The following is a 27827-nucleotide window of genomic DNA, read 5'->3' on the forward strand; positions in this document are numbered from 1 at the left end:
GTGTTGGAGACGTGACTGACATTTGTGCTGTTCCAGAGGTTGGATCCATTCGCTTCTTCCCTGCGTCCAGGTTGGGCGTCTGTTACCTCAGTTGTAAAAGGGGGACAAGTGGCCCTACCCTGCTGGGTTCACAGGTCTGTCGGGAAGCTTCAGGAAGAGAAAGTGGCAGGACGAAGGGTGGTACAAATAAATGCCAGAGGCTGATACTGCTGTGCTGAACTTCCCAAGCCTCTTCAAACGCTCCGCTCTGGTGAGGGCTTCCTTGGACCCTAGCCTGGCTCTCCACTGTGGGCCACCAGGCTGACTTCCGTCCGCCTCCCACGGCTGGGGCCTGGTAAGTTTGTGGGAGGCAGGAAGGTGCTCAGTGGGCTCCGCCCCTGACGGCAGGAGTGTGGGGGGTGGGGAGGGAAATGGGCGCCTCTCGTTGCTATGGAGACCGGGCGGGGCAGGCCTCCGCCCTCCGGGTCCCGCGCGCACGCGCCCACGGCCACGGCCACGTCCCGCCGCGAGAGGGGGCGGAGCGAACGTGCGCGGCGGGCGCGCGTAGGCTCCGCGACCTAGCCTGTAGCCGCCTGCGCGGATCGGCGTCCGCGGCGGGCGGCCGCTGAGGTGAGGGCCAGGCCGGAGGAGAGGCGTCCCGCTGGGGCGGCCCCACGCGTGCTGAGGGCCTGGAACCTCCGACCGCCTGGGAGCGACCTCAGGGGCCCCCGCGTCCCCTCCGTGACCCCCGCGGCCCAGGCCGCACTTTGCATCTTGTCTCGCCCGCAGCTGGCCCCGACCCGGTCCAAGGGCCCGAACGCGACCTTGGACCAGTCTACCACGCTGGGTCGCCTGTGCTTCGGCCTCCGGTGCAGGGCACGCCCCGAGGCAGTGAAGCCCGAGCGGGGGGGTGGGGGTGGGGAACTGAGGCAAGAACCGCACTTTAACTCCGCCCCGGCCCCTGGAGGCCGCGCCTCGCCGCGGTGGCTACAAACTTTAGCGTCTCTTAAGTTTCGGAGGTGTGTGAGGCCCGGTGAGGTTGTGGCTGAAAGGAAAGGGGCTGGGTAAATAAGCGAGGTGCGGGTAAGCAGGGCTGGAAGCCCAGAGTGGGAGGCGGCGCACCTCCTTCCCGCGCAGGCCCCTCAGCACCCGGGTCTTTCCGCTCCCCGCTGGCACCGAAGTTTAAGGGCCTGGCCGGCTGCCGCGGCGCAAGTGAGCAGCTCCAGGAAGCCGGCGCGGGACAGCCCGCCCAGACCCTCTCCGGCAGCGGGCCAGAGGGGGACAGCCTGCCAGATGTCAGCGGCAGGGGCTGTTTCAGAGCGAGGTGCGGTGACTGGAACCCTCCAGGAAGAGGGCTCTCCAAAAACGGGCATGAGCCTGGCCCCAGTAAGAGTTCACATTATGAGGCCGAGTTTGGCTTCTGATTTCCGGAAGGGGTGTGAGGACGAGGTAGAGGTGCAACCTTGTGAAGACAGAGTTATTGTAGAGGCCCTAGTGGGCTTTCCCTGAAAAGGGGACAGTCAAGGCAGGATGCCCAGCTCAGTGGTGATTTTCTCTCTGCCCCCAGCCCTGGAGCACTTGGAGCACTTGGTCCCTGCGGCGCTGGATGCCATGAGTTGCTAGAAGTGAGCCTGTCTTTTCAGGTGAGCTTCCCCAGCCCTTATCCTGCCTTTTCTCTTGAGTTTGGGGAAATTCACTTTGCCCTGCCTCCCTCCTGTGCAGACCCAAGCTCTGGGGTGCATTTTCCCTCTATTCTGGGTAGTTTAGGAGGTGAGAGGAAGAGGGAGGTGGGAACTAAGTTGCTTTGAGGAGGATGGGGAGTGTGCAGCTGAGAGGGTAGGTCAAAGTGAGGGATGGTCACTCTCAAGGCAACGTGGAGACCTAGCTGCTGAGTGAGAGCTTCCAGCTGAGAGCCTTGGGTTCAGAGATATCCAAGCATGGATTAGAAAAAAAGCTTGAGCTTTTCTGGAAACCCTGTCACCAGGAAGGAGAACGTGGAAATGGGGCCTGGAGTCAGACTACTTGAGTTCCCATTGCCTGCATTTTGGTCTAGGGTTCTATTTAGTACCTGTGTGACGTTGAGTAAATCTCTTAACCTCCTGATTCACACCTACCTTGTCTTGAGGATTAATAAAGTAGCTGTGTTTCAGCATTTAGATAGTGCCTGGCATATAGTAAGTACTCGGTAAAAGAGTTATCATCATTATCATGAAAGAAAACAGGAATGAAACCAGAGGCAAGATGAGTAGGACAGCGAATGCATCCCAAAAAAAGCACAACTGTGGGGCAGGAACACATATGGGTAAGAAGACCAGTGTGATGCATCTCAATTTTATGATATCAGAGGTGTAGGAGTTTAGTTTGCCTCTTTGTGAGGCAAACACTATGTGTTCATTGACTCCAAAGACAATTTTTCAGTAAAAAAAATTTGACACCCAGAACCCATAGAGAACAAATTATTCCATAGAGCTAAGTTTTCCATAGGGCTGAAGTGTTGACTTTCAGCTCCCAGTCTTTTAAATTTTAAATATTAATTTTAAATATTTGGGGTGAGACTGTTCCTCCAATGGGTCACATGTTTCCCTTCCTCTTTAAACAGTCTTCTCTGTGCTATGATTTTTTCCGCCCCCCCAGGTGACTCAGGTTAAACCTTCTTATAAGAGGGTTAGGTTTCTGGCCCTGTGCTTCATGGAGGCTGAACGGTCTTCCTTGAGTGGCTCACACACCAGCCTCTGTTGTGTGTCTGGACCTGCTCTTGAATAGCTTCTCTGCTTTTTTTTTTTTTCCTACATTGAAATGACTGTCTTTATTGCTTGTACCATACAGAAAGGAGGAATGAGGAAAGGCCAGTGAGGAGGAGGGACAATTGTCAGATAAACGACATAAACACAAAAAGGAAAAAAAAGACTCCCTCACCCCACCCCATGATGCCTTTCTATGAACTACCTAGTAGAGGAGGTGGGGTGGCAGGATCAAAACCACAAAGAATAATTCTGAACACCTGGAGATGCTGGTGGAGGGGAAGAACAGGGCAGCAAGTACACCCAGCTGTGACTCTCCCCAAGGCCAGCACCCGTTCCCCATGGGATGAACTGCTTGGGCCAGGGAATAATTGTTCTCCCTGGTGTGTTTCCATTTCTAGCAAACTTTTCTTCCTCCTCCTAGTTTCTAACCTATGAGCTGGAAAAGTGGGATGTAGCTTGTTGGCACCAGTGGTTCAAGTCTGGGAAGCACAGTGCTGGACTTTGTTCTGGCTGCTCAGGCTGATTTGATCTGATCTTTCCTTGGTTCTGGATGGGTGAGCTTGCTGGATACCAAGATTCCAAGGGCCAGATGTGTTTAGAGAAGGAGAGTTTCCTGTGAGAGTCTCTTCCTGTGGCACATTTTCCCCGTGGGGTTTTTTTTCCTTATGGTTTACCTATTTGTTAATAAGTGATCGGACCCTGGCGCTTGCCCATCCTCCCCCTGGCAGTGGTCCATGAGGCTTGGGGAGGTCAGGCAGGCAGTGGCAGTGTGTGGAAAGGAAGAGGTAATGTAGGGAAAAGGCAGCCTGGCTGACGTCTTGCCCATCTTGGGGGAGGTTGGTCAGGGCTGGGAGTATGTCCCTGGCTGACTCACTCCTGTGCTCCTCTATGACTCAGTTTCCCCAGGTGTGACCAAGGGCTGCCAGCTGACAGGCAGAGCTGTTCTGGGAGCCTCAACAATTGTGATTAAGAAATAAAGAGGCTTGTGGCTTCAGTCATCCTTTGTAGCTCTCTTCTAGGTCACTCTGTGTGTAAACACCATGGCTCCTCCCCCTCCTGGGTCAGAGCACCCAAGGCAGAGCTGAGGTTGGGCCAGAAGTGGCTGGTGGGCAGGTGGGCACATTGGTCAGAGGAGCCTTCTCTCCCTCCTGTCTCTTTTGCAGCTGCCTGGGGGCACAGTGTCGGGGGCACAGAGCCATGTCTGACCTGCTCCTCCTAGGCCTGATTGGGGGCCTGACCCTGCTGCTGCTGCTGACACTGCTGGCCTTTGCCTGGTACTCAGGGCTGCTGGCTGGGGTGGCAGTGAGTGCCGGCTCACCCCCCATCTGCAATGTCACTGTGGCCTACAAGTTCCACATGGGGCCCTACAGCAAGACTGGGCGGCTGTTCACCGAGAGCTGCAGTGTCTCCCCCAAGCTCCGCTCCATCGCCGTCTACTACGACAATCCCCACATGGTAAGGAGCCTCCTGTGCCCTAGCTGGGGTTCCGCCCCATGGATGGACATGGGGCAGAGGTGTTGTAGTTTCTGAGGAGGGGTGGGAAAATCTGTGAGCTGGTCCTACATACCACCTCCTCTCTGAGCTTGAAGCTCCTTCCAGATTTAACCTGGACTCCTGCTCCAGGCATCCTTTCTCCTTGCCCAGGTCTGGTTCTCGGCTCATGGCTACCGATGGACTTCTGACTGCAGGGGCCACACCATTGCGTGTCCCTAGTTTCTGCCAGGGATTTGGTCCCCTGCCTCTTCTTGCTGTGCCTCCCTCTTTCATCCCCATTTGAGGCCAGTGCTCTAAGGCCGGGCTGTTCAGATTCCACCTTCTCTCTGGAGTCATATCTTATTGTTTCTATGCCTTCCCTCTTTCAGCTTTCCTGCTATGGCTACAGCTCCTCAAGGGTTGAGAGAGCAGGTCCTGGGCATGGGGCTTAGAATCCTACCTCTTCAGCCATTCTGGTGGCCCCTGCCTCAGTGATATTGCATTTCTTTGGATGTTAAGCTGCCTGGTTTGGAGAGGATGGGGGTGGTGGGGATCAAGTGGAGCCAGGTGAGCTGCCCAGAATATCTAGGATGCTGGGGTCAGAGATGAGCCCAGCATTACTGGTACCCTGTGGGCGTCTGGCTGTACTTAACAGCCTGTAGTGAGTCAGGGCTCACCAGTGTGGCCTCTTGCCATGCATGGGGTGGTACTGCACACAGCTGCATGGGCTGGCAGCTCTACCAAGAGTTCTTCAGCCTTCAGCTCTGAGCCTTGGCAAACAGACCATTGGGAATCCCCAGCTCTGGATTCCTTGCCTGTAGAGCTCAAGTAGGCAAGGCCTACAGCCTACCCACTGTCTCCTACCAAGTCTCAGTGGGACACTTATAGAAACAAATGTGTGCCGACTCTCTGTGCCAGGTTCTACTCGACACCTGCACTCCAGAGATGACAAACCTGGCCCTGCCCTCAGAAAACCTTCACGTGGTTGGCAGGTCAGCACCATACAAATGAATCTCTAATAGGCCCTGTACTTGATGTCTGTAGAGCTTTGAGCTGCAGGTTTGGGGAGCGTACTTCAAGTTTGCCTGAGAAGCTCACAGAGGAGGTGGACTTTAGCTGGGACTTCTCCCATGAGTAGAACTTTGCTCTGCCAGGAGGGGCCTTCTGACTGAGAGAAGTACGACAGTAAAGGCTTGCAGACATGGGACGATAGGGAAAGTGTAGCCAGTGGACATGTGGTGGGTGAAGAAAGCAGTAGAAATGTTCGTGGGCCAGGCAGTGTGAGGAACAGCAGGTTGGGAGGCAAGGGGCAGCACAGTTTGCCCCCTGTGATTTAGGAAGCTAACTGGATGGCAGGTGGAGGAGGGGAGGAGATGAGGCAGGGAGGCCATTGAGGAGATTGGGCTAGGCCCAGGTGAGCGGTAACATTGGCCCGGTTGAGGGATGAGTAGACAGGATTTGAGGTCACATGGTTGGGAGATGGCACTAAGTGGGAGTTGAGAGCGCTGGAGCCTAAATGACCTGGGGCGGGAGCTGGGCTTTGGGAATCTCCTAGACCAGATGCTGGACCCCCACTCCTGTAGGGCTGTGTTCTGTAAACCCCTGCCCCTCCTTCCACACCTGGCCCAGTTGGAGCCCTCTGCAAGCCCTCAGTGGGAAGGAGGAGAGTCCTTGCAGTTGCCTCTTTCCTCATCAGCGTGTCCTGTTCCTAAAGCAGCACATTGCCTCTTGGGTTGGAAATGCTAATTCCAGGATAGGAAAGGGCCAAGGCATCAATGTACCTTGGGGTCAGTGCTAGAGGCTGATCCAGGGAACAGTGAGATAGAAGAATCTTGGCATGGTGTGCACTCCCCATGGCCGGCCCAGCCACTGCCTCCAGGCAGCCCACCATATAGCTGTCTTGGGGTGGGGGAGGGGGGGCTGGTTGTTTGGGTGCAGCCTGACTTGGGTGCCAGTCTGAGAATACAGCCTCAAGGTTGGCAGTCCTGGGTTCTGATTCTGTTTCATCACTGTCATGCTGTACGATCTTGAGCATATCACATAATCTCTCTGAGCCTCTGTTTTTTCATCTATAGAGCTATGTTAAGGTATCTGCTTCATATGTTGTCTGGCAAGAATTAAATTAGGTGACATAGGTGAGGCATTCATCCTACCACCTGGCCCTCAATAGCTGTTTAACAACAACAAAAAAGGGTGGACAAGACATTCATGCTAATTAGGTGCACTTGGGCATTAGGCTGAGCACTCATGACCCAGGCCTAGACCCTTGGCCTGGTTGTGGACATCTGGCTGTCTCAGAGGATGAATGTATAGGTTAAAGTGGTCCCTCTGATCTTGTCCCTCTCAGTCATGGGTCACTCCAGAAGACAACCCGTGTCCACATTCAGAGCTAGGTCATACCCTGACACCTGGGATAGCTCAGGGATGCTTAGTCTCCACCTATTCTGGGAGCTGGGTAGTATATTCTCTGCCTAGCAGGGATTCTCACAGAGGGTTTAGGGGACCATGGACCCCCCCAGACTTCAGGTGCTCATGGCTATCACAGACCATCTGGTCTATAAGGACCTGGGGCCTCAGGGTCCACACTGCTGATGTGATAGAGGAGGAGACTGAGGATCAGATAGCAGGAGTTGAGGTATTGATCTCACATAGTTCACTCATACTTTTTGCTTTTATTTAACAAATGTGCCACACTGCTGGGCACTGGGGCACTGTGAAAACCAAAGGGCCCAGCCCTCAGGACCTCTCAGTGTGGGTGTATCAGGGGAGCCTGGGTGAGAGACCCCATCCAGTCCTGGGGAAGGCTAAGAACCCAAGCCTTCTCCCTAGGCTGCCTCCCTAAGCAGTGTCCAGCATGGGGCCCTGCATATTTTGGTTCACAGACGGAGGGGACAGGATGTAGGCTGAGCTGTTGTGTGGCCCATCCCCACACTTTTTCCCTCCCCAGTGAGCACAATGGGAGCCAGAACCTGCTTCTGTGTGAGAGTAGGGAGGAGTGAGGCTCTTTCAGGTCTGTGAGTGGGCAGGGAGTGACCAGGTGAGAGGTGGCCACCTACTATCTGCTGCCCTCCCCCCTTAAGGTGTGAACTGACAGCTCTTTAGCCACTCCCCTTCTAGGCCTCAGCAGGACAGGGGGAGGCTGATTTCTGAGAAAGGCCTGGGGGAGGCCTCACTTGGTCTGGCTGTGGGCGCAGGAGTGACACAGGAAAGGGCACCACCAAGGCAAGGTCATGGCCATCGCTGTGGACTCTTTCATGTCAGATGCTGTTTGAGCATATATACCTCGTCAGCTCTGTGTCTTGGAGGGTCAGCATATATATGTCAGTCAACTCCAGATCCTGGAGTTCTGTATGGAAGAAGTTGCAGGGTCTGGGCAGCTGGTTCTTGTTGGGCAAGAGAAAGGATTCCATTCTCCATCCCTGAGGGCCTTTGGAGAGGTAGGAGGAGGAATGAGGGAACATGTGACAGGAAGTGGACCGACCCTGGTAGTGGCTCATAGGTGTTCTTCTCCTCTCCAGGGCCCAGCATTCTTGGAGTGCGGCCATTTCCTCTTCTAAGTACCAAGGGAAGGGGTGAGTTCCAGAGTCAGTCACTGATCTCTGCCTGCCCCCTCCCCAGTGTACATGCAAACACACATGCACACATACACGCACACATGTGCGCGCGCACACACACACACACACACACAGATCCAGTTATGTTCTTGTAAAGCTGGAGAAGAGTCAAAATTGCTCTGCCCTCAGCCCTGCTTTTGAGGTGGGGTGTGGGGTCTGCGGCCTGGTCCCTCGGGGAGCCTGGGGTTTTGGAGGTGAGGGAAAGAGCCAGGAGGACCCTGAGTGGCTCACTTGATCCTGGCCAGCTCTGGCCTGCAGATAGGCCCTTCTGGGTCAGCTGCTGTCACTGTGCCCATGGACCTGTCCTGTGTGCCATCCTGGCCCTCCACCCCCTGCTCCACCCTCTGCTGCTACCGCCTCCACTGCAATTTGGGCCTTAAGCAACCTGTCTGCCTGCCCTGTGGGGAGCCTGGCTGCGGCAGGTGGGGCGTGGCAGCCAGTTCAGTTTACCTGGCTGAGGCCCAGGTATGGAGCAGATGGGGGAACTGGTGGTGCTTGGGTTCTGCCTTTAGTAAACTGGGCTGTATTGAAGCTCCCTTTTTCTCCTAGTCCACTGAGAGTCAGCCTGGGACCACCAAGTCTGCAGGGGCTAAGGCTGGTAAGAGTGTTGATTTAGGCCTGTGCCACACTTCCCCTTTAGTGTGTGTGGGGATGGGGCCTCCCTGCGATCCCTGGAGGCACTGAGACCACATGGAGCCTGGGAGGGAATGAGGGTGTAGGATTGCCCAGGGTTGACCCCTCAACAAGGGCAGTGGGAATGTGGGCTATCTGATGTTTGCAAGGGCCCAGGCCATTCCCTACCCCAATTACGTGTTATGGTTTTCATCCAGATGGAGTCCAGGCTTTTGCTCTGAAGCAGGTTAACTGTGGGGGGCAGCCCTGGAAAGCAGAGCTGCCTTTGGTAGGGAGGAGGGCTGGGGTGTAGGAGAAGAAGGCTTTGGACTCTTTCTGGGTTTGAATCAAGGCTCCACTGTTTACTAGAGTGTGATTCTGAGGGAGTCACCTGGTCTTTCTGAGAATCCCTAACTCAGGGGTTTTGTTTTTCTGGGGACTAAATAATGAGGATAAAGCCCAATACTTGGCCCCCAGTAGATGCTTAGTACTCTTGGTACCCCCTCCCCCGGGCCTCATGCCACTAGGACTTTGTACTTTTGGGAACCCTGCTTGCCTGCCTCTGGCCTAGCCTCTTGCAGGATGCCTGGGCCATGAGAGGAGGCTCAGCATAGGGATGGTCCATTATGCAGGCCGTTCCTAGCCAGGGCTTATTTCTTAGGCTCCCAGGTGGCTTCGCGTCCTGTGGTGCAGCTCTGGAGCCAGGTGCCTGGGTTCGAATCCGGACTCCAACACTGCCTTGCCGTGTGGCCCTTTCTGAATAGCTTTGCTGTCTGGGCCTCAGAAACAAGAGTTGATAATGGTACCTATTGCACAGTGTTGTTTGGATTGAATGAGCTTATACGTGGAAGGCAGCAACTGGGGCAGATGGTGAGCACCTTGTCAGGTACCAGCTGTTGTTAGGATTATGCTTGGGGGTGAAAAGAAGGCCTTGAAAGACTTCTAAGTGAGAGTTCCCAGAAAGCCCCCAGGCCCCCCTTTGGAGGTTGGCATCCTGCTTACTCACCTCCCCTCCAGCCTGAAATGCGGGTCCTGTTCTCTGGCCCTGCTGTCTGTGTCACCCATATCCTGACTAGTGCCAGACCAGCTTTTGCCTTTGGATACCACCTGCTTGGGGAAGTTTGTGGGGCTTGGTGTGTTGACCTGCAGCACCCCAAAGGTTAAATGAACCCACTGTTCACCCTCCAGTAATGAACAGCTGCGGCTGCACTGTTTCCCCTTGGGGGTACCAGTGCCAGTGAAGGCACTGTCCCTACTTGTCCCCTTACCTTGGGCAGCTTTGGGCTGGGTATGCTGGCCAGGAGGAGTTGAGGCAGCTCGCTGGGCCTGGGATCGGCAGGCATTGCAGCTGTCTTCATCAGATGTTGCAGGTCCTAGACTGGCCATTTCTACTGAACCCAACATCTGGGTTTGGTCTGGACCAACTGACACCATTTTTCCTTCCTGGATCCTGGAAGATACCAGTCTTGCCCAGTTTCTAGACTCAGTGAAGTCTTAGCCAGGCAGGGACTCTCTTTTCACTATGACCTCACCAACAGGGTCAACCTGGCACTATGAGCCCTCTGGTAGGAGCACTGGGGCCAGCCTGTACCCAGAAGCTTTAGGTTCCAAGCAGACTGCCTTCTTCTCACATGCCAGGACTCCAGAGGCCTCACAGCTCTTGTTCTGGGCACAGGTACCTAGAGAAATGACTGATATAGGGAGGAAAGAGAGCAAGCAGATGGAACTGGGAAGCCCAGGCTGACCTCCTAGGGTCAGGCCCAAATAGAGGCATTGCATTGAACTAAGGTGGATGGAGTTTGTAGCTATGAGGACACTCCTTTGTCTTCTAGGCCCTTGACCTCAGTGGGCCATTCTCCTGGAGGTGGGCATGGGCTCTCCAGGGAGCCCAGGGAAGCCTTCCCCTGCTCCTGACCAGCCTTGCCCCTCCCCAGCTGGTCTTCAGGCCTGTTCCATCTCCTTGCTGGTGCCTGGTTCAGCTGCTGAACTCCAGCAGCTCCAGCTGGTACAGGGCTGCTTATCAGGTGGTGGGCTTGCTGAGTAACTTCCTAGGCTGCCCTTTAGCTACTGGCCAGGGCAGAATGGTGCAGGAGGTATCCTCACTCGTGGAATTGAGGGGTTGCTCAGGCAGAAAGGGAGGGCCTGAGGCTGATACACCTCCAGGATCTCAGGAGTCCTGTTTCCTTATTAGCTTCTTCCCTTCCCTGTGATGGGAGTTCCTCTTTTGAGATAGAGGAAGAAGAGGTTTGCTCATGTGCAGGGCCCATGTGTGCACGTACAGGCATTCATGTGCTGTTGCTGAGCATACCCCAAGAAGTTCATGTGTGCACAGGATCCTGGACCTTTCTGCCTAGAAGCCTGGAGTGGTGGGGAGAGATGGAGGGACCATCAGTTACTGTGCAGCACAAGGCCTGCTCCTTCGGGTCGGCATTTGGGATCAGAGAGGAAGGGCTGCTTGGCAGGGACCATCAGAAGGCTTTGAGGAGGAGGGTTGAGCTGAGTCTTGATGGATGAGCAGGAGTTTCCCAGGCAGAAGGGACTCTGGAGTAGGGTGAAGAAGGACATTCCAGGCAGAGGAAGTAGCTTACGCAAAGGCAGGAAGCATGGAAGGACGTGGCATGTTTGGGGAGCTGCAAATAGTTCCGTGTGGGCGTGTGCAGTGTTGTGGTGGGAGAGGAGGTTGGCAACGTGGGCTGGGCCCGAGCCTGGATCTGTCCCTCCCTCTGCCACTCAGATACTCAGTGGACACCTGCCCACCTGGGTTCTGGCCCTTGCTGGGGCCTGGGGATGCAAAAAAAGTGCTAGGCGAGTGTGTGGACAAATCCAGGCAGTATTGTATGGACCACTTAAAACAGTGTTGCATGCTGGGCTTGAGAGTTTCATTCTAGAGCAGAATTGGGAGCCACTGAAAAGTTATAAGCAGGGTCGTCACAGGTGTTGTGGTGCTTTTTACGGGTCAATGAGGATGTTGAGCTTGGGAGCTCCATAAAGGCTGCTGAAGTGATCCCCGAAAAGACCCTGGGACCCAATCCTAGGTAGGCCAGAGATGATCAGTCAGGTGGCTTTCCATCCGTTTCTCCATCTAAGCTATATTGAATGTTTCTTTTGTACATCATAAGTTGCTGGGGTCAGGATCATGGTGACTGGCATTGCCGCAGGCACGCTCCCTCCGTCTGTCAGCAGGAGGCCTTGGCAGCGCCTCCTGCCCCAAGCCTTGGGCGTGGATGGAGCAGCTGCACCATCTATAGACGAGAGATGGTACTGCACTTGGCTCCAGTGCCTCTGCCTGGGTGGGGTGGGAGCTGTGTCAGGCCAGTGAAGTGACTGCTACCAGGTAGAGTTGATGGAGGCAAGAGTTTACAGCAAAATGTTGGGGGGGGAGTGACACTGAGCTACCCTGAAAGGTTCCCCAGGAGGGTGCTTGAGCCTGAAGAATGGGCAGGGAGGAGCTACGTGTTCAGAGGTTTGGGTGACTGGGCATTGCAGGCCAGGGTCACTTACCGGGCCTGTGTCATAGCTGCTAATAACCAACAACATTTACAGCACTTGCTGAGTTCTGTACCACGCTGAGCCCTCATATGGAGAATCTCATTCAATACGTCAATTGTGTAAGGGACTTGGGCTCCAAGAAACGAAGGGACTTATCCAGAGTTACACGACTCACAGTTCATACCCAGTCCTGCCTTTCTCCAGAAGTTGTGGTCCTGACCGCTGCACCATAGTGCCTGCCAGTAAAGCCCTGAGCTACGCTTAATGACATAGGATTCAAGGGAGCAGCAAGGGGGCCCTAGCTGCAGAGAGCTGGGAGTGACCCCCAGGGACTGCACAGAAGTGAGAACTTGGAGTCGGGGCATGAGTCCCAGGCAAAGTGAGACTCTAAGGACAGAGCTGGGCTGGGCTGAGACACCCCTAGGGGATTGTTGACAGGGCTTGGAAAGAGGACAGAAGCAAGAACAGGTAAAAATGACTTCATGGTGCGGGAAGGTATGCCAAGAGAAGCAACTGGAGGTAGAGGGAGTTTGAATTTAAGGGTCAGTGGGCCCCAGGTAGTGGGAGAAAGGGACCTTCAAGTAGAGGGAAATCCAGGATTGATGGCACAAGGTCTGTGATGAGTGTCTTAGATTCAGGATCAGATACCCCCGGGGGTATCAGGGGCTGGTGTAGATTCAGGTGGCAGGAGATGATACAACTTGGGGCCTCTTGATGCCAGAAGGAGAGGTGAGTGTTGGGCTTTGCAGGCCTGGGGCCAGGCCTAGGAAGTGTTAGAGACTCACATGGAGCCCCGCCTGCCTTGAGTTTATGGGATCCAGGAGGGTGAGGGCAGCTAGGGAGGGGATCAGAGTGCAGTTACATACAGGTACTGGGGGCCCAGGGAGACTTGGAGGGGAACCAGCAGTCTCCACCTGAGCCAGAAGGGACTTGGCAAGTGTGTCAGGGCTTGGGATGGAGCACGGGTTGGAGAGGAGGTCGGGAGGCTCTGGTGATTGTGGCTGGCCCAGCATGAGGGATTGGGGAAGAGGATCTCAGTTTCATCAGCAATCCACAGTTCAGTGTGGTCCCGCTTCCTGCTCGCCCTCCACAGCACAGGGCCTGGCATATTTGTTGGAGGCATAAAGGAAGGGATGGATGAGTCCTGCAGCAGGATGCCAGAGGCTGGGGCCACAGATCAGTTCCAGAAAGAAAATACTCTTCTCCATCGTGGTATCTGGGCTGTGGCCTGTTGGAGCTGGTGGTTCTGCCAGGCCTGAGCTGGCACAGAACCCAGGTGGCAAGAGTTCTGAGAGCCCCCTTCCTTTGCCCAACCCTGACACCCCTGCTCTTCCTCCCCAGGTACCCCCTGAGAAGTGCCGCTGTGCAGTGGGCAGCATTCTGAGTGAGGGTGAGGAGTTACCCTCCCCTGAGCTCATCCAACTTTACCAGAAATTTGGCTTCAAGGTGTTCTCCTTCCCAGCACCCAGCCATGTGGTGACAACCACCTTCCCCTACACCTCCACCCTGTCCATCTGGCTGGCTACCCGCCGTGTCCATCCTGCCCTGGATGCCTACATCAAGGTGAGAGGCCTAGTGTCTGTGTGTGTTGGAGGATAGCCAGTCCTTTGGGTGGGAGACAGGGAGGACTGCCTAGGCTGGGAGGAAAAGCTGCCTTTGGGAGGGCAATACCCTGGGGCCTTCATGGAGCAGGTGCCTATAGAGCTAGGAAGATGGGCAGAGGCTGCTGGTATCTATCCCAAATGCCCAAGACCTTGTGGGTGCCAGAGCATCTATTAGGAGCATAGGGAGCTTGTTCAGAAACCTAGCCTGGTCAGTTCAACTCTGGCTTGGACCAGAGCCATTTTTAGTTCTCAGCCCCCACTCCAGGCTCAGATGGATGGACAGGTCCACCCTAACCCTTTCCTGCTGGAGGCCCACAAAGCAAGAGCCCTGAGGCTGTGGCTGGCAGGCCCCAGATGTTGATGTGTTGCCCCGGGCCTGGCCCCTGCATGGGCTTGTGCAGCAGCCCTATCTCCTTTAGTTCCTGACCTGGTCATTGGCAATGCTGGCAGACTGGCCTACCTGGAGGAAGGAAGAGAGCCAACCACCAGGAGATCTGATCGGGGGTCTCTGTGTCCACAGAGATTTTTTTTTTAATTTTCCCTGTTGCACATCCTTCCTCCTCCAGAACATTTTGTAAACTTGGGTTTTAGGAAATGACCCAGTTGGGCTTGAAAGCAATTGTTTATTCATCCATTCAACTTGAATTTATTGAATGTCTATGTACCACGTACTGTGCTGGACACAGTGTGAAATGTTGGTATATGAGATACACATTTACAGCAAATGGTAGAGACAGGTAATAAATGTCAGACAAGGGGCACCTGGCTGGCTCAGTCAGTACAGCATGCAACTCTTGATCTCAGGCATGTGAGTTTGAGCCCCATATTGGGTGTAGAGATAACTTAAAAATAAAATCTTTAAAAAAAACGTCAGACAAAAATGGGATACGTGCTAGAAAAGAATGGTGAGGAAGGTCAGGGGACCAACTTGGATAGAGTGGTCAGGGACAGCCTCTTGGAGGAGGTAACCTCTCAGGTGGAATCCTGAAAGAGCCCTTGGAGAAGGGGGTAAGAAGAGCGGAGTGCGAGCATGGGTTTGACCTAAAGATGGTGGAAAGTCAGGTTCCTTTCCAGCCAGGAAAGGAACACGTGATCTGAGCCTCTTAGCCACACGTGTACAAGACAGGTGCTCTCATCCTGCACAGGGTGGGACCAGATCCCAGATCCCTGGGGCCAGTGGAGGTGCTTAAGAGGCTGTCAGGATTTCTACAAGAATGGTGGTTGCTTGGACTGGGGCAGTGGCTGTAGAGGTGCAGAAAAGGTGGAAATTTATAATCTGTTTTGGAGGCAGAACTGATGGACTGGTGCACGGATTGGATTGGATTGGATTGGATGTTGTGGAGGGGCTGGGAGGGCAACCAGCTCTGTCGACTGTGTAGTGGGATGCTGTCTGAGAAACAAACAGTAGAAGAAAGCAGGAATTTGAATTTGGTGGATTCGAAGGAATCTGATGGCTCTCCAGAGCAGCCTGGGGGAAGGGACGAGGCCTCGGTGATAGAAATGGGAGTTCAGACAGGTGTTGGTTAAGGAGGTGAAAAGAGTCTGGTGTCAGGGCTGGAGAATGAATAACTGGGTCACCAGCTGTGGCCTTGGTGGTCAAGGACAGGAAGAGAAGAAACAGGACAGTTGTTGCTGTGGTAGGCAGGGGCACGGGGAGAATAGAGGTGGAGTTCCTTTGTGAGCTGGACAGTGGCAGCCAGAAGGGTACTGAAGAGGAGGTGCTTGCCTGGGGGTGAGTTGGGCGGAGGCTGAGGGCAGGGTGAGGCAGGAGCTGGGGTAGCTGGCTGGCAGTAAGGGTAGGAAGGCAGACATTGGTGCCTGAGGCCTGCTCAGCGTGCGTCCTGAGGGGGCCTCAACTGTTTCACCCAAGAAAGGCTGCTGGGCAGTGTCTCCAGTCCTGTTGGTGCCATCTTCAACCTCAGGATTAGAGGGGCACCCCTGGGAAGAGACTTTCTGGGTTCCAGACCTCAGAACAGGACATGTGGCATGTGGTGTGGTGGCGAGCAGCTCAGCCACCAAAGCCTTTTCCTGGCTTCAGGGGTTTATTTTTAGACACCTTTGTCCAAATTTCCCGGCCCCTGACAGCTTCACAAGTTGCCTGGTTTTGACGTCACTTCTTTGATGAAAGCCCTTCCTCCTTCCTCCTCCTCCCGTGGGAGCCTGTCAGCTGTGCTCTGGGCTTGATTCTACTGGGGTGGGGGCTGGAGCAGGGGCTACCATTCTCTTTCCTGCCTTCGATAAGGAAGCCAGGGGTACAAGAGAGAGCAAGGGGCTTTCCAGGGATGTCTGTGAGGCACGCTGCTGTGGGCTCGTCCACCAGCTGGGAGAGTGAGGGAGATGCCAGGCTGCCCACGGTAGAGGCATGGCCCAAGGTGCTCTGAAGTCACCTCTGCCCCTGTGTTTAGCCTGATCTTATGTTCTGGGGAGCATACCATGTGAAACGAGGAAGGGGCTGAGCCTGCAGTGGACAGGGGGGTGTCCCTGTGCCTCTCTCAGCCTGGAAAACAGAGAGAAGAGAACATAAAGCGCTCTCCCACACCTGCCCGCTTCCCCACTGCCCTGGGACCAGAGAAAAGAGGCTGCTAATGAGCCTGTGGGCTCTTCTGACTCTCCCAGCTCTGACAGCTGGCTGCCTGTGTGTGTGTGTGTGTGTGTGTGTGTGTGTGTGTGTGTATTCGTATGCGCTCCCTTCTCTCTGGATCTGAGGCTGGGTCTGCTGTGGAGGTGTTTCAGATGGAATGACGGCAACCATCGGCTTTCTGATTCAGGAGGGGTGAGGGGTAAGGGAGACCAGTAGCCCTGCTGCCAGAAGGATGGGAGGGAGGGCTTGGTAGGCTGGGGCAGGGGGCAGGGGTGAATAGTCTCAGAGCTTTGGGTGAGGAAGGTGGAGAGTAGCTGCTGTCCTGGCAGCTGCAAATGTGCCTGAGACTGGGGCAGGATTGACCTCATGGGACAGAAAGGTCCTGGAGGTCACTGTAAGGAACCCAAAGAGAAGCATTTGTCACGTTTCTGTGGGGATTCTAGAATGATGTATAGATCCCAGCTTTGTGATCTGGCCAGCCTTACCCAGCTTGGCAGCCTGGCAAGCTGAGCCATAAGGGCTAGAACTCTGCCTTTCTTCACATAAACCACCCGGGGGCTCCAGGCAGAGCAATCTGGGACAGCTTCTGTATGAGGGGATGCCTGGGTACCATGTGGCTGTCATTTTCTGTGGAAGATGCCCCAGCTTTGTCAGGCTGCTCCACCAGAGTCCAAGGAGGTGGAGTCCTTGGACAGGAGGAGATCACCCCCCTGAGCCCCAGGAAGGAGAGGTCTTCTGGCAGCTGCATTAGGGAACTGAGCTTCCTTCAGATTGTAGGGCCACAAAGGAGATGGGGCCCAGGCAGGTGTCAGCCCAGAGCAATAGGCAAGGGCCCCAGAATTCACTGCAGGATAGAACAGTCTTAATGAGTGTCCAGGGAAGGCTTGGGGCACCTAGAGCAGACTGGGACCGAGTGAGAGGTCTGGGGATCCCTTGTGTGTGAGAGGCCCCTGAGCTCAATTCCTGGCTCACAGCTATCTATAGCACTTGGTGGGGAGGTCATTGAGAGTGTTAGACTGCCCAGCCAAGCCCCCCTGTACCTGACTTCCTCTCAACAGGATCCCTAATCTTTACAAACCCTTTACCCCATGGTCTCTGCTTTCCAGGAGTTTTCAGGGGAGGGTCCTTGTGATGGTTGGATATCTTCTCCTGAATTTAGGGAGACACAGGGCATTGTCCATGTGGAAGCTGGTTGGCTGGGAAGTGTAGGCAGGCCTTGGGGGTCAGATATTGGCTCTTCCTCCATAGAATTGTGGAGAAGCTGGGGGAAATGGGGGCAGGGTGGATATAGTGAGCTGCTTGGTTGGGGCGGGGAGTCTTGGTGGTAAAGTTCTGGGACAGCTGGGTTGTTGGAGTTGTCTTACTAGGGGGTTTAAAGTGGGCAAGAACCCCAGATCATAGTTCTCAGACCTCTCTGGGGCAGGAGCCTAAGGCTATGCTGAGGTGCCCCCGTGGCTTGGCTGCCAGGGGTGAGGGGTTGCACTTGGACCCTTACTTTCCTTCAACTGGACTAGCTCTGCCTCTGGGTTTTAGTAAACCAGATGACCTTGTGAGCTTTTGTTTGGAGGAGGACATCTGAGATTTATAGTGGTTTGAGACCTCTGTCCTCAGAGAAGTACACAGCTGGGCAGATGCCCCCTCCAGCCCTGGCCAACTGCATGTCTGTTGCAGATCTTGAGGACACTGTGTGTAGCAGCTGCAGTGTGAGTGGAGCTGGGAGGCACCAGGGCTCATCCCATGTGCAGGCAAGGGGCAGGGCCTGGGGGAGCATGACTAACTGGGAGTTGGACCTGAGGGGAGCCCTGCAGTTCTCCCTGGGGTGGTGGTGACTGAACTCTCGAGTGGTAGATATCAGATGGTGTTGTCATAGGGCAGCCAGCTGGGGACTAAGGAGCAGGGGCCTCAACAAGTTCCTCCGGGAGTGAATCAGCCTCTTGAGCTGTGGGAGTCTGTTGCTTCCTCCCAGCAGCATGGTCAGAGCCTGGGGTCTTGTCCAGTGGCTCAGAATCTTCTGTATGTGTTTCCCCTTAACCTGCCTGGGTAACTTTGAGGGAGCCAGTGGGAGAGGGGATTTGAGCTCACTCTGGGTCTAGAACACCAGTGGGGAGCAACATGGCCCTGACAGTGGGATTCCAGGTGAGGATGCTCTGGTGGGATGTGAAATCTGGGGTCATCTCTCCGTGCCCATCACCTTTGCTGAGTAAACATGGGAGGGTTTGGAACTTTATTATTCATAAGGAAGGCCCCCTGGCAGTACCTCAGCTCAGTTGTTTACTCAGCAGTTATTTACTGAGCCCTCTTTTATGCAGCATTGTTCAGGGGATGGGGGAAGCAGTTAGAAGGCAATCATAGGGTCTTAATCAAAGCCCACATTCCCATCATTTTACAAATCAGGAGACGGAGGCCTGGGGAGGGGAGGTTACCCAAGGTCAGTGGATAAAGCTGTGGCTGAGTCCAGACTGGGTGCCCTGGGCTGAGGATCATTCTGATGACTATATGCTTTTTGCCACTTTGCACCATCCATGAGTGGGGCTGGGCCCAAGAGGTTCAGGACCTGTCATGAATTTGGGATACACTTGGGATGGTCCCCACGGTGGGCCTGGGATGGCAGCACAGTGGGCCAGCATCTAATTGACCCTCTGTCTATAGGCCTGATGGGCAGAGTCAGGGCTGAAGCTGCTGGTCTGGGATTCAGCTTGGGGAGCCAGAAGCAAAGGGCAGGAAGAGCCTGGCTGTCCATTTGCTCAGCAGGTGCCCATTAAGGGAGACATTGGCAGTTGCTCTGGGCACAGAGAGCAGCTGCTGCAGGTTCCTTACTGGGGCTCCAGGGCCAGCTCACTTGCCAGTGCTGCCACCTGCCAAATGGCCTGTCCCAGCTCAGAGAGGAGAGCACTCTTAGCAGCGCCGGGACCTGGGGCTGAGTGACAGGCCTCCAGAATTCTTTCCTCACCCATTTCCCCCAGCCACAGTCTAGCCATGCCCAGGCAGAGTGGGGTGGGGGTTGGGTAATGGATTCACCAGGGAAGGCAAAGCAACCTTTGGAAGGTGGTGGCATTTGGGCTCAGCCTTGAAGAAAGGATAGCATTCTCCAGGTGAAAAGGCAGGTCAGGCAGAGTCACTGATTTGGGCGTGGTTTTTATGTACATTGTGGCTGGAGTGCAGGGGAGGAGCAAGAGTTCGGACCCAGGAGATGAAGCCGGGTCCTGCATGCTCTAGGGAGCCAGTGATGGCATCTGAGCAGATGAATGATTGCTTCAGGCTGGGCTTTGGAATAGGACTTTAGCACAGGGAGATGGGGAGGGAGAGCTGGAGGCCATGTAGCTGAGCTCTGAATGACTTTCTACTCCCAGATACCCTCAAGCCAAGAGAAGGCCCCCACCTTACCAGGGCTTGGCTTCCCTTACTCCCCTTAGGGAGCTGCCCCTGGATGCTGAGGTGTGGGGATACCCAAAGGAGGCCAGGTCTCTCCCCACTGCCAGCCTAGGTCCTGGAACGGGTTCCTCAGTCTCTCTGGCTTTACCTCTCCCCACTCTTCTACCTCAGGACTGGAAGCACAAAGCCAGCCTTTGCTGGGGCGGGCGTGGGAGCCACCACTCTGGAAATACCAGCTCACATGTGGTAGCTTGGCAGCCCTGCAGGACCCTGGGGGCTGAGGCTTGTCTGGATGGTACTGTGGGGTTGGACCGTCACCAATCCAGAGGGAGCCTTCTTCCCCAGGCAGATGGGAATTACCGAGGAAGAATTCTGTTGCTCTTCTCTGGAAAGCTTGGGATTCCAGGAACGAGAGAAGGGGAGGGATTTTGAGGAGGGGGCTTTCCCTCCAGAGCAGAAAAACTCTGCCCTTTAGTGGAGCCCTCAGATAAGAAGTTAGCTGTCTGGTTATACAGACCGGAAACCTAAGGCCTCCGGGGGAACGGCTTTCCTGGGCAGGGGGCTGCCTAGGCGGAGGGCAGAACTCAGAGGTACCAGTTGGAGATGAGAAATTCAGGGCCACTGCCTCCTCACCTACCTCCTCTCCTTTCCCCTCTCCTCTTCCTCCTTACTTGCCCACCTGTCCTTCCCCTCTGACACTTCCTGATGCCTCTGGCTCCCAGGTGCTAGGCTTCATGGTTCCATCTGCACCGAGCAGCCTTCCTGCTGCTGGATAATCAATCAGTAGCATTTTCATCAGCCTGTGAATGGGACGGGGCTCAAGGTCCTTGACTGTGCAGATGCTGCAGAGAATAGCTGGATGTTGGAGAGAGGTGGGCTGTGGAGCCTACCATGGTAGCAGCAGCATCTGGGAGTCTGTGGCTCCCCTCCCAGATTTGGAAGGGAGAGTGGGGGATCCCAGGGCTGAGCCCCCAAGTCTCCCATAGGGCACTCACCCTCAGATTCCCCACCTCCTGGTCCTGCTCCACAAGGGCCCAAGAAGGCCAGAGTGGGACTGAGCCAGGGTTGGGCCCTAGCGAGGGGAAAGGCTGGGCTTGGCTGCAAGGTCAGCGGCTTCCTGGTCCAGATAGGTGCCAGGGTGCTTAAGGGCCTGGGTCCCCTGTGCCTGCTTAGAGGGAATCACCCTCCCTTGCTCCTCAGTGCCCCAACCCACCCTGGTCTGATGGCTGCTGAGGCCCCTTCTCGAGCTGCCCAGGAAGCCAGGGCCTGGGTGCACAGGAATATGAGCAGAGGTGTAAATTGCATGGCAAGCTGTCAGCTCTGAGGTGAAAATGAAAAGTCTTGAGGCAGTGGTGCCAGCAGGCACAGCAGGCTGGGGTGCCAGGCACGGCGCCCTGCTTCCCCACCCCTCTCTCCCTCACACCTTCCCCTTTTTGCAGTCTTCCCCAGCCTCCTGCCCAGGCCTGGCTCCTCTGCCATCCCCTCCCCTGCCGTTTGAGGGGCTTCCACATAGACCCGACCCCAAGAGAGCCTTCATCTGTTGCTTCGGTTATATTTCTTAACTGGCTTACTGGTGCACAGAAAACTGGGCTCTCTGCTTTTTTTGTTAAATTTGCGACTTAACATTCATGGTAATTTCTCCAACTGATTCCTTTTAGGTTTTTCAAGTATATAATTATCTTTCAGTGATGGTGTTTTTATTCACCTTTTCCAGTTTCTCACTTCTTTTAGGATCATCTGTTTCAATCTCTTTATTTTATAGTTGGGGATATTGAAACCCAAGGAGAAGCTACCTATTTGTCAACGGCGAGGCTCTGGGCTCCTGCCCGAGCTCTCTCTGCCACTTCTGTGCCCTCACTTCCCTCTGAGGCAGCTCCATCTCTCTTCTTGTTTCCTTTGCCCCTCATTTTCATAGCTTTGGCCCCTATTGCTACCAGGGGGAGGGTGCTCATCAGCCCTCGCAGGCTCTCCCTGCTGGCATGGCAAGGCCCCCAGAGCTGTCTCCTGCTGTCACCTCCTGCCCCACAGACAGGTTTAGGTTCTGGGCCAGAGGCTGTTGGGAGGCCCAGTGGGGATGAGAGACAGCCAGGGAGAGGGAAGTTGATGGAAGTTCCTGGGCAGAATAATAACAATGTGCCACATTTTAGCTGCAGCAGTGCCTGCTGCGCCCTCCCCCATCACTTTGCACGTGCGACGCAGACCAGTCGCTTAAAGGGCCTCCAGGGTCTGAGCCCCCACTTGCAGGGAGTGCTGTGTGCAGGCGGGTGCACGTTGGTGTCTGTGTAATTAAAAATGAGCACGCCTCACTTCACCCAGTGAGGAGACGCCACCACCTGGGGTGGGATGCAACAGCTGTTTGCTGGCTGTGTGGCTGCCCAGCTGTCCAGCCTGGCGTGGAGGGATGGGCAGGCCTGGGCAGCCCCGGGTGAACAGGGAAGCCAGGGCCTCTCACGCCAGTAAGGGAGGAGGTTACGGGGCTGTGATTGGGTAGAGACAACAGAGCAGAACTCATCTTTTTCTGGGGCTCAAGTGGAGGTGGGGGATGTGCGACCCAACCCTTGGCCTGCACCCATTGCCTCATCCTTTTGGGGATTTGAGGCCACCTAGCACTGAGCAAACCCAGCCTCTGGGCAGCCTGGGAGTAGGATCCACCCTCAGTCTCCACCTGGACCTGACCTTTTCTGCCCCACAACCCCTCCCCACCCCTAGCCAAAGCCAGGGTATGGGTTGGTTGGTGCCCAAATGGGAGTAGTTCAGGTTTTCTCTCTCCCCCCTCCTCCCTTCCCCTGATGCAGTATGAACTCCCCGGGGAAGCACTGTGGGTGCTGTGGAGAAACCTTGGCCATCTAAGCCTCTGCAGGAGTCCTGAGCTGTGTGGGCCAGATTTGTGCCCCTCACCCAGGAATGAGCTCAGCCTGAGGTGAGAAGAGAATCTGTGGTGTGTTCCCAAGGTAGCTGAGGCAGTGGCCCCATGGTGGCCTGTGTATACCGCTCCTTTCCTGGTGTGCCAGCACTCCCGGTGGGGTGGGGGGAGCCCATGTCAGCACAGTAGGGGTATTGGGGGAAGTGCTGCTGAGGTCCCCTGGAAATCCCTGCATTGTGGGTGGTGTTCCAAGTCCCCCTCTTGTTTCTGCTGTGGAAAGCAAGCCTTGGAGATGTGTTTGAGGGACTAGAACTCCTGAATCCAGTTTCTAGCAGTTCCTGGTGGCACCTTAGCATGGTGACTTCTTCATATTAGGTGGGGAGGATTGTGGATGTCTGCATTTCTCCTTTCTTGGAGAGAGACCTTGTGGTCCCCTTGATTCTGTGTGGGAGTGAGTTGCTCTGGGTTGTGGCTTCATCAGATGGCCAGTAGCTTCAGTGGCCAGAGTAGGCTCCCCTGTGCTGATGATGCTTCCTGGAGCCTCTGGCTGTCTGGGCTCTGGGAGGGGGTGTGCCCAGGGCTGGAAGGATGCCAGGCCCATTCAGGCCCCTTTTCCCAGCAGTACCAGCCCAGTGTGGCATTGACTTGGTGTCCTTGGCCCTTGGCAGTCTGTTCTGCCCAGGGCTCCCTGGGGCTAGCTGAGGGAGAAGCAGCTGGTGTTGCCTTCCTCCAATGATTTTCCAATATTTATCAGCTCACTGACATGCGGCCCAGGCCACAGCTCCTGCTGTGTGGTGAGGACCTGAGAGCTGGCCCATGGTTACCCTCTCTTCCGTCAGAGTCTGTACCTGGCTGGGAGGGAAAGGTCTTGTCCTCTGCCTGATCATTTAGGGACACGGTTTATGGCTAGTCCTGTCCCTCCTCCCCTGCCCCAGTCCCTATTGGGCACATTATTGCTCTGGGGGCAGAACAGGGAAGGGGTCTTGAGGGGCCCCAGGGACAACTATAAACCCCTCTCTTGCCTATCAGCGTGAGTTGGAAGTTTGCGCCTTTGCCTTCTTCCTGCTCCTCTCCTTTGCCCCTGAGTCTGAATTTTGACAGGATCTGGCATGTGCTAAAATGATTTGAGGCTAAGCCGTCAATGAGATTTTTAATTAGCTCCATGCCTCCCTCCACTGGGGAGAGCCAGGGGCCCGCAGGTGGTAGGGGTAGGACCAGGCTGGGCTTGGGTGGGAGGCTGCCCCTCCAGGGGCCTGGGGGCAGGCTTAGGCAGCTGGCACTCCCTGTGTGGGATGCTGCAAGGAGGGAGAGCTAGGCAGGGAAGGAAGGGCTGTGTAGCCAGGCCAGTTTTCTCTCTCTCCTCTGTGTCCCCTGTTTCTCTGTTCTCCCTGTTGGCTTTGAGATGAAGGCGACGGCAAGGATGGAGGATGCAGTTTCCATGGCAACGGGGCTGTCCACAGCCAGGCAACTTCAGAGCCGGGCTCTCCGGAGGAGGCAGATGCGCAGAGCAGCCGCAGAGCTGCCTCCCGCCTGCCAATGAGGGGGCTGGCAGAGCAGGTGGTAAGGGTGGCTGCCTGGTACTGCCCACCCTGATGCCCGGCCTAGAGCAGAGAGTGAAAAAAGGACTACTCCCTCTTATCATCCCCGTTACTTCCAGAAGGGAAGTTTCAGGCAGGTGGCTTGAGTGTTGACAAGGGTTGGGGTAGGGTTCCACTGTCCCTGGAATTTCTTGGTGGTCATAGGTTCTGGTTCCTGGGAGCATCCCCCAAAGCCAAATGTCTGTAGCCCTTGAGAGATGGGCCACCAGGTTGATGACCACTTAACAGATTTCCTCTGGACCTTTTGAATGCCCAGAGAGAACATGGGCGTGTTGGTGAAAACCATGCCCTGATTAGGTTTGGGGGCCTTTTTCTTCCCTCTAACTACCAGGGAAGGACCTGGATCTTCTTCAGGGAGCCCCCTGACCCTGGGCTTGGTGACATGGCTCAGTTCACTGAGTGGGTCTCAGATTTGGCAGATGCTTGTTCCCAAGTGCTGGCCGTAGAGTAGCCCCAGAGCCTGGCAGCTCCTGTTCCCTGACACCGTGTTCTTGTTCCTGAGGACCAGGGCTGGGTGAGTGTGTGGGCAGCTGGAGAAGCAGAGGCAGCCGTCGGTGTGTGCAGAGATGGGAGGGGCTGGGCATGTGGACTCATAAGGTGGCACAAAGAACACCCAGGTTGGCAAAAAAAGTCCTGGACTCAAGCTATTAAAAATAATGACTTTCCTCCACTGACCCTGGGGTATCAGGGGTGGGGTGTCCTCTCTGTGTTTGAGCACATGAAGCCTTAGGGTGCAGGGCCTTGCTTGGGTTACCCATGCAGTCAGACTAGCTGAGCTGCAGCTAGACTTTGGCCAGGCCAGCTACCTCCCCTATGGGCTCCTAGACAAACCCTGTCCCCCAGTGGCTGCTGAACACCCTGGCTCATAAAACTTCCGGGCTCACCTTTCTTCTTGTCTTTCCCTGGGGGGGGGGGTTCATTTTTTACTCCTCTTCACTGCTTTAATTGGAAGGGGTTCCTCAATCCTAATGTTGCCCAGGCAAGCGGACAAATGGAGTCCTAGAGTGGCTTCTCCCTACCAGGCGATAAGTCTTTCATTACTGCTAAGTGGAAGGCTCATTTCAGAGCTCGTGGTGAGAGCCAGGCGGGTGTTATAAATAGTCGTGTTGTGAAGGTTGGCGGGTGAGCAGTGACAGGGCAGGGGCCTCACAGTCATCTTAGTGGGTAATTGCGCTCCATTGCAGGAAAGGGGGGCAGGCTGGGGAGCAATATGCTCTTGACCCCTGTTCTCATTGTTCCTGCTTGCCTTGGTGCAGCTCTTGCATGCATCTGTGCACCATTCCACACACACTGGGGGAGGGGAGCTTTGGGCTCTGGGTCCAGGCAGAGGGGAGTGCCTGTCTCAGAACTCGGGGCCCTATAAACTGGTACTTCGGCCCACTGGGGAGTCAGGATAATGTCCAGTGCTAGTTCTACTTGTCCTGCCTACCCCTCTAGCCTAGGGTCTGCCTCTTCCCCCTTGGCTGAAACTGGGCAGGTGCTAAAAGAGGTTGGAACCAACCACATCTGATAGTCCTGGAGGTTGGCATAGACCTGAACTAGGAGGGAATGGGAGTGGAAGAGGGGTTTTGCTGGCCTGGAACCCCTGTCTAGGGTTTGTCAGTAACATGTCTGCAAGGGCAGGGGCTGGAGGCCTGAGGGTCAGGGGCCCTGGCCTTTCCTGAGATCTTGGGGTCAGTCAACATTGTCCAGGGTGAGAGGAAGTCACAGCCAGGGGATCCTGAGATGGGAAGTCTAGCAGGTCAGAATTTGGCTTGGCTTGGCTTGGCTTGGGTGCCTGGGGCCATAGTCCATGGGGTCCCTGTCCCTGGGGTAGTCGGGTGCTAAGCATCATGGCTCCTTGAGACTAGTGCTTTTTGGAACAGCCTTTTGGTTGCAGACGTATGGATAGGTTGGTTTACTGGTGCCAGGGGCAGTGCCAGTCCCCTGGATTCTTTTCTTTTTTTTTTTAAGATTTTATTTATTTATTTATTTATTTATTTGAGAGAGAGAGAGAGAGAAACAGCATGAGAGGGGAGAGGGTCAGAGGGAGAAGCACGCTCCCCGCCGAGCCAGGAGCCCGATGTGGGACTCGATCCCAGGACTCCGGGATCATGACCTGAGCTGAAGTCAGTCACTCAACCAACTGAGCCACCCAGGGCCCCCCCCCCCCGATTCTTTTGTCACCGTCCTAGGGTGTTGTCTGAAGGACTGCTGGGTCCTTAGATCACTGCCTCCTGGAGTATGGGGCCCTGCCCTTAGGGTGCTCTGTGTGTGCCTCCCTCAGCAAGGGTTTGGTACTTGGGGGAGATTGAGGCAAAAGGTGGAGCCAGTCCTCTGGGAGGGGGTGAGTAATAGATAATAGTTCCTAGGGCCTCTTAGGGACAAGTGGGTCAGAAGCCCTGTAGGGCTCATTCTACCTTCTGCCACTTTCTGACAAGGAGCGGAAGCTGTGTGCCCACCCTCGGCTGGAGATCTACCAGCAAGACCAGATCTATTTCATGTGCCCACTGGCACGGCAGGGAGATTTCTATGTGCCTGAGGTGAAGGAGACAGAGCGGAAAAGCCGGGGGCCTGCGGAGGCCAGTGACACCCAGATGGATGGCACAGGTATGGAGGGTTGGGCCCTGTGTGGAGCCTATCCCTGGACATTGGGGGGCATGGTGGAGGAGGCTCCTCTCTGGCTGGGCTGGCACTGTGGGTATCCAGGCTAAGATCGGCAGAGGTGGAGGAAGGAGACCTGCCTACCCCAGGACCCACATGAGAATTGCGTTTCTAGATACGTGGATCCATGCAGATTGGGTTCACATATGTTAGCACTGGCAAGGATACAAAGACACAGATGCAAAGACCCTGCCTGAATTCCCTCCAGATGCAATGGGAAGTACCCTTGGAAACAGATGCTCATGGGAGGGGGGGATGGGGCTGTTCAAGAAAGGCATCACTTGGGTGGGGCTCAACAGGAAATAAGATTGGCACTGGATCTGGAAGGTAAAGAGGAGAACAGGGTGTTCCCAGGACGGAGCCCTACCCAGAGACAGCTGCTTTCTCCCTGCTGAAGAACAACCAGAGAGCATGCAGGGGGGGCCAGGAGATCAGTGCCCTGCCCCTTCCACCTCAGCCAGCCTTCATCCTCCAGGTCCAGGCCAGCTGGTAATTTGCCTGCTCTTAACCCACCTCCCTGCCGTCACTTCTTGTGACCCTGGGCTCTCCCCAGGAGCAAGGGGGCCTGCTGGTAACATCCCAGGGGGCCCAGCCCTAGTCCCTGCTGCTGGAGCCTTGTGTGACAGTGGCGGTCTGTGACCTGTGGGAGTGGTCCACTCCCCCCAGTGGACAGCTGGGAGGAGAGTAGCTGTCCCTCCTTCTTTGGGAGACTTCCTCTGTCCAACCAATCTCCAATAGCCAAGGTCACCCTAGAGAGGCGTATGTTGTGGGGGGTGGGGGTACTGAGAGGCAGTCTCTATTCCCTAGAGGCCGTGTCCAACACAGTTAACTTCATCTGCTGTTTAATTACCTCCATGGGGCACTGTTCCCACCCGCCTGGTAATGCCCGGCAGACATTCCTACTGTGAGCACAAGACATGGCACAAGGTCAGCAAGCCCAGGCAGTCTCCAGGGCAGGAAGGGAGAGTGTCTTGACCTTCCTTCGACCTCCCTCTGTGGCCTACACTCCAGTCCTTGGCCCACCCACCCAGCTTCTCTCCCAAACACCGCCTGCCAGGGGTGTTGAAGGACTGCTTGGCACCCGCTACGGCTGGCTTCAGCGGCTGTCCCATGCCCCCAGCGCCTTGGCCTGTGTTCCCCACTAACCTGCCCGCCCACTCCCTGGGGGGCGGTGGGGGGTTAGGGGTCTGCCCACCTTTGACAGGGTCTGCCCTGACACCCAGGAAGGACTCTGAGTGTGCCTGCCAGGTGCATG

At 55.5% G+C, this 27827-nt stretch overlaps 1 protein-coding gene across 5 annotated transcripts in view; it reads left to right on the top strand.

Moving 5' to 3' along the window:
* Positions 1 to 472: 472 nt before the first annotated feature.
* Positions 473 to 27827, top strand: part of TEX264 (testis expressed 264, ER-phagy receptor) — a 30055-nt gene continuing 2700 nt past the window's right edge. The window contains exons 1-5 of one of the 5 annotated variants that reach the window (XM_081818607.1): positions 473 to 609; positions 1547 to 1622; positions 3887 to 4178; positions 13253 to 13474; positions 26350 to 26518. In XM_081818607.1, coding sequence (XP_081674733.1) covers positions 3921 to 4178; positions 13253 to 13474; positions 26350 to 26518 — 649 coding nt within the window. In that variant the 5' untranslated portion in view covers positions 473 to 609; positions 1547 to 1622; positions 3887 to 3920. Of the gene's footprint in view, positions 610 to 790; positions 999 to 1546; positions 1623 to 3886; positions 4179 to 13252; positions 13475 to 26349; positions 26519 to 27827 lie in introns of those variants that run through there. The other 4 variants (XM_081818619.1, XM_081818602.1, XM_081818616.1 and 1 more) reach the window with 4 other exon arrangements.

Source organism: Leptonychotes weddellii, chromosome 1, assembly GCF_054177405.1.
Source record: "Leptonychotes weddellii isolate Sample4059 chromosome 1, ASM5417740v2, whole genome shotgun sequence".
NCBI lineage: Eukaryota > Metazoa > Chordata > Mammalia > Carnivora > Phocidae > Leptonychotes > Leptonychotes weddellii.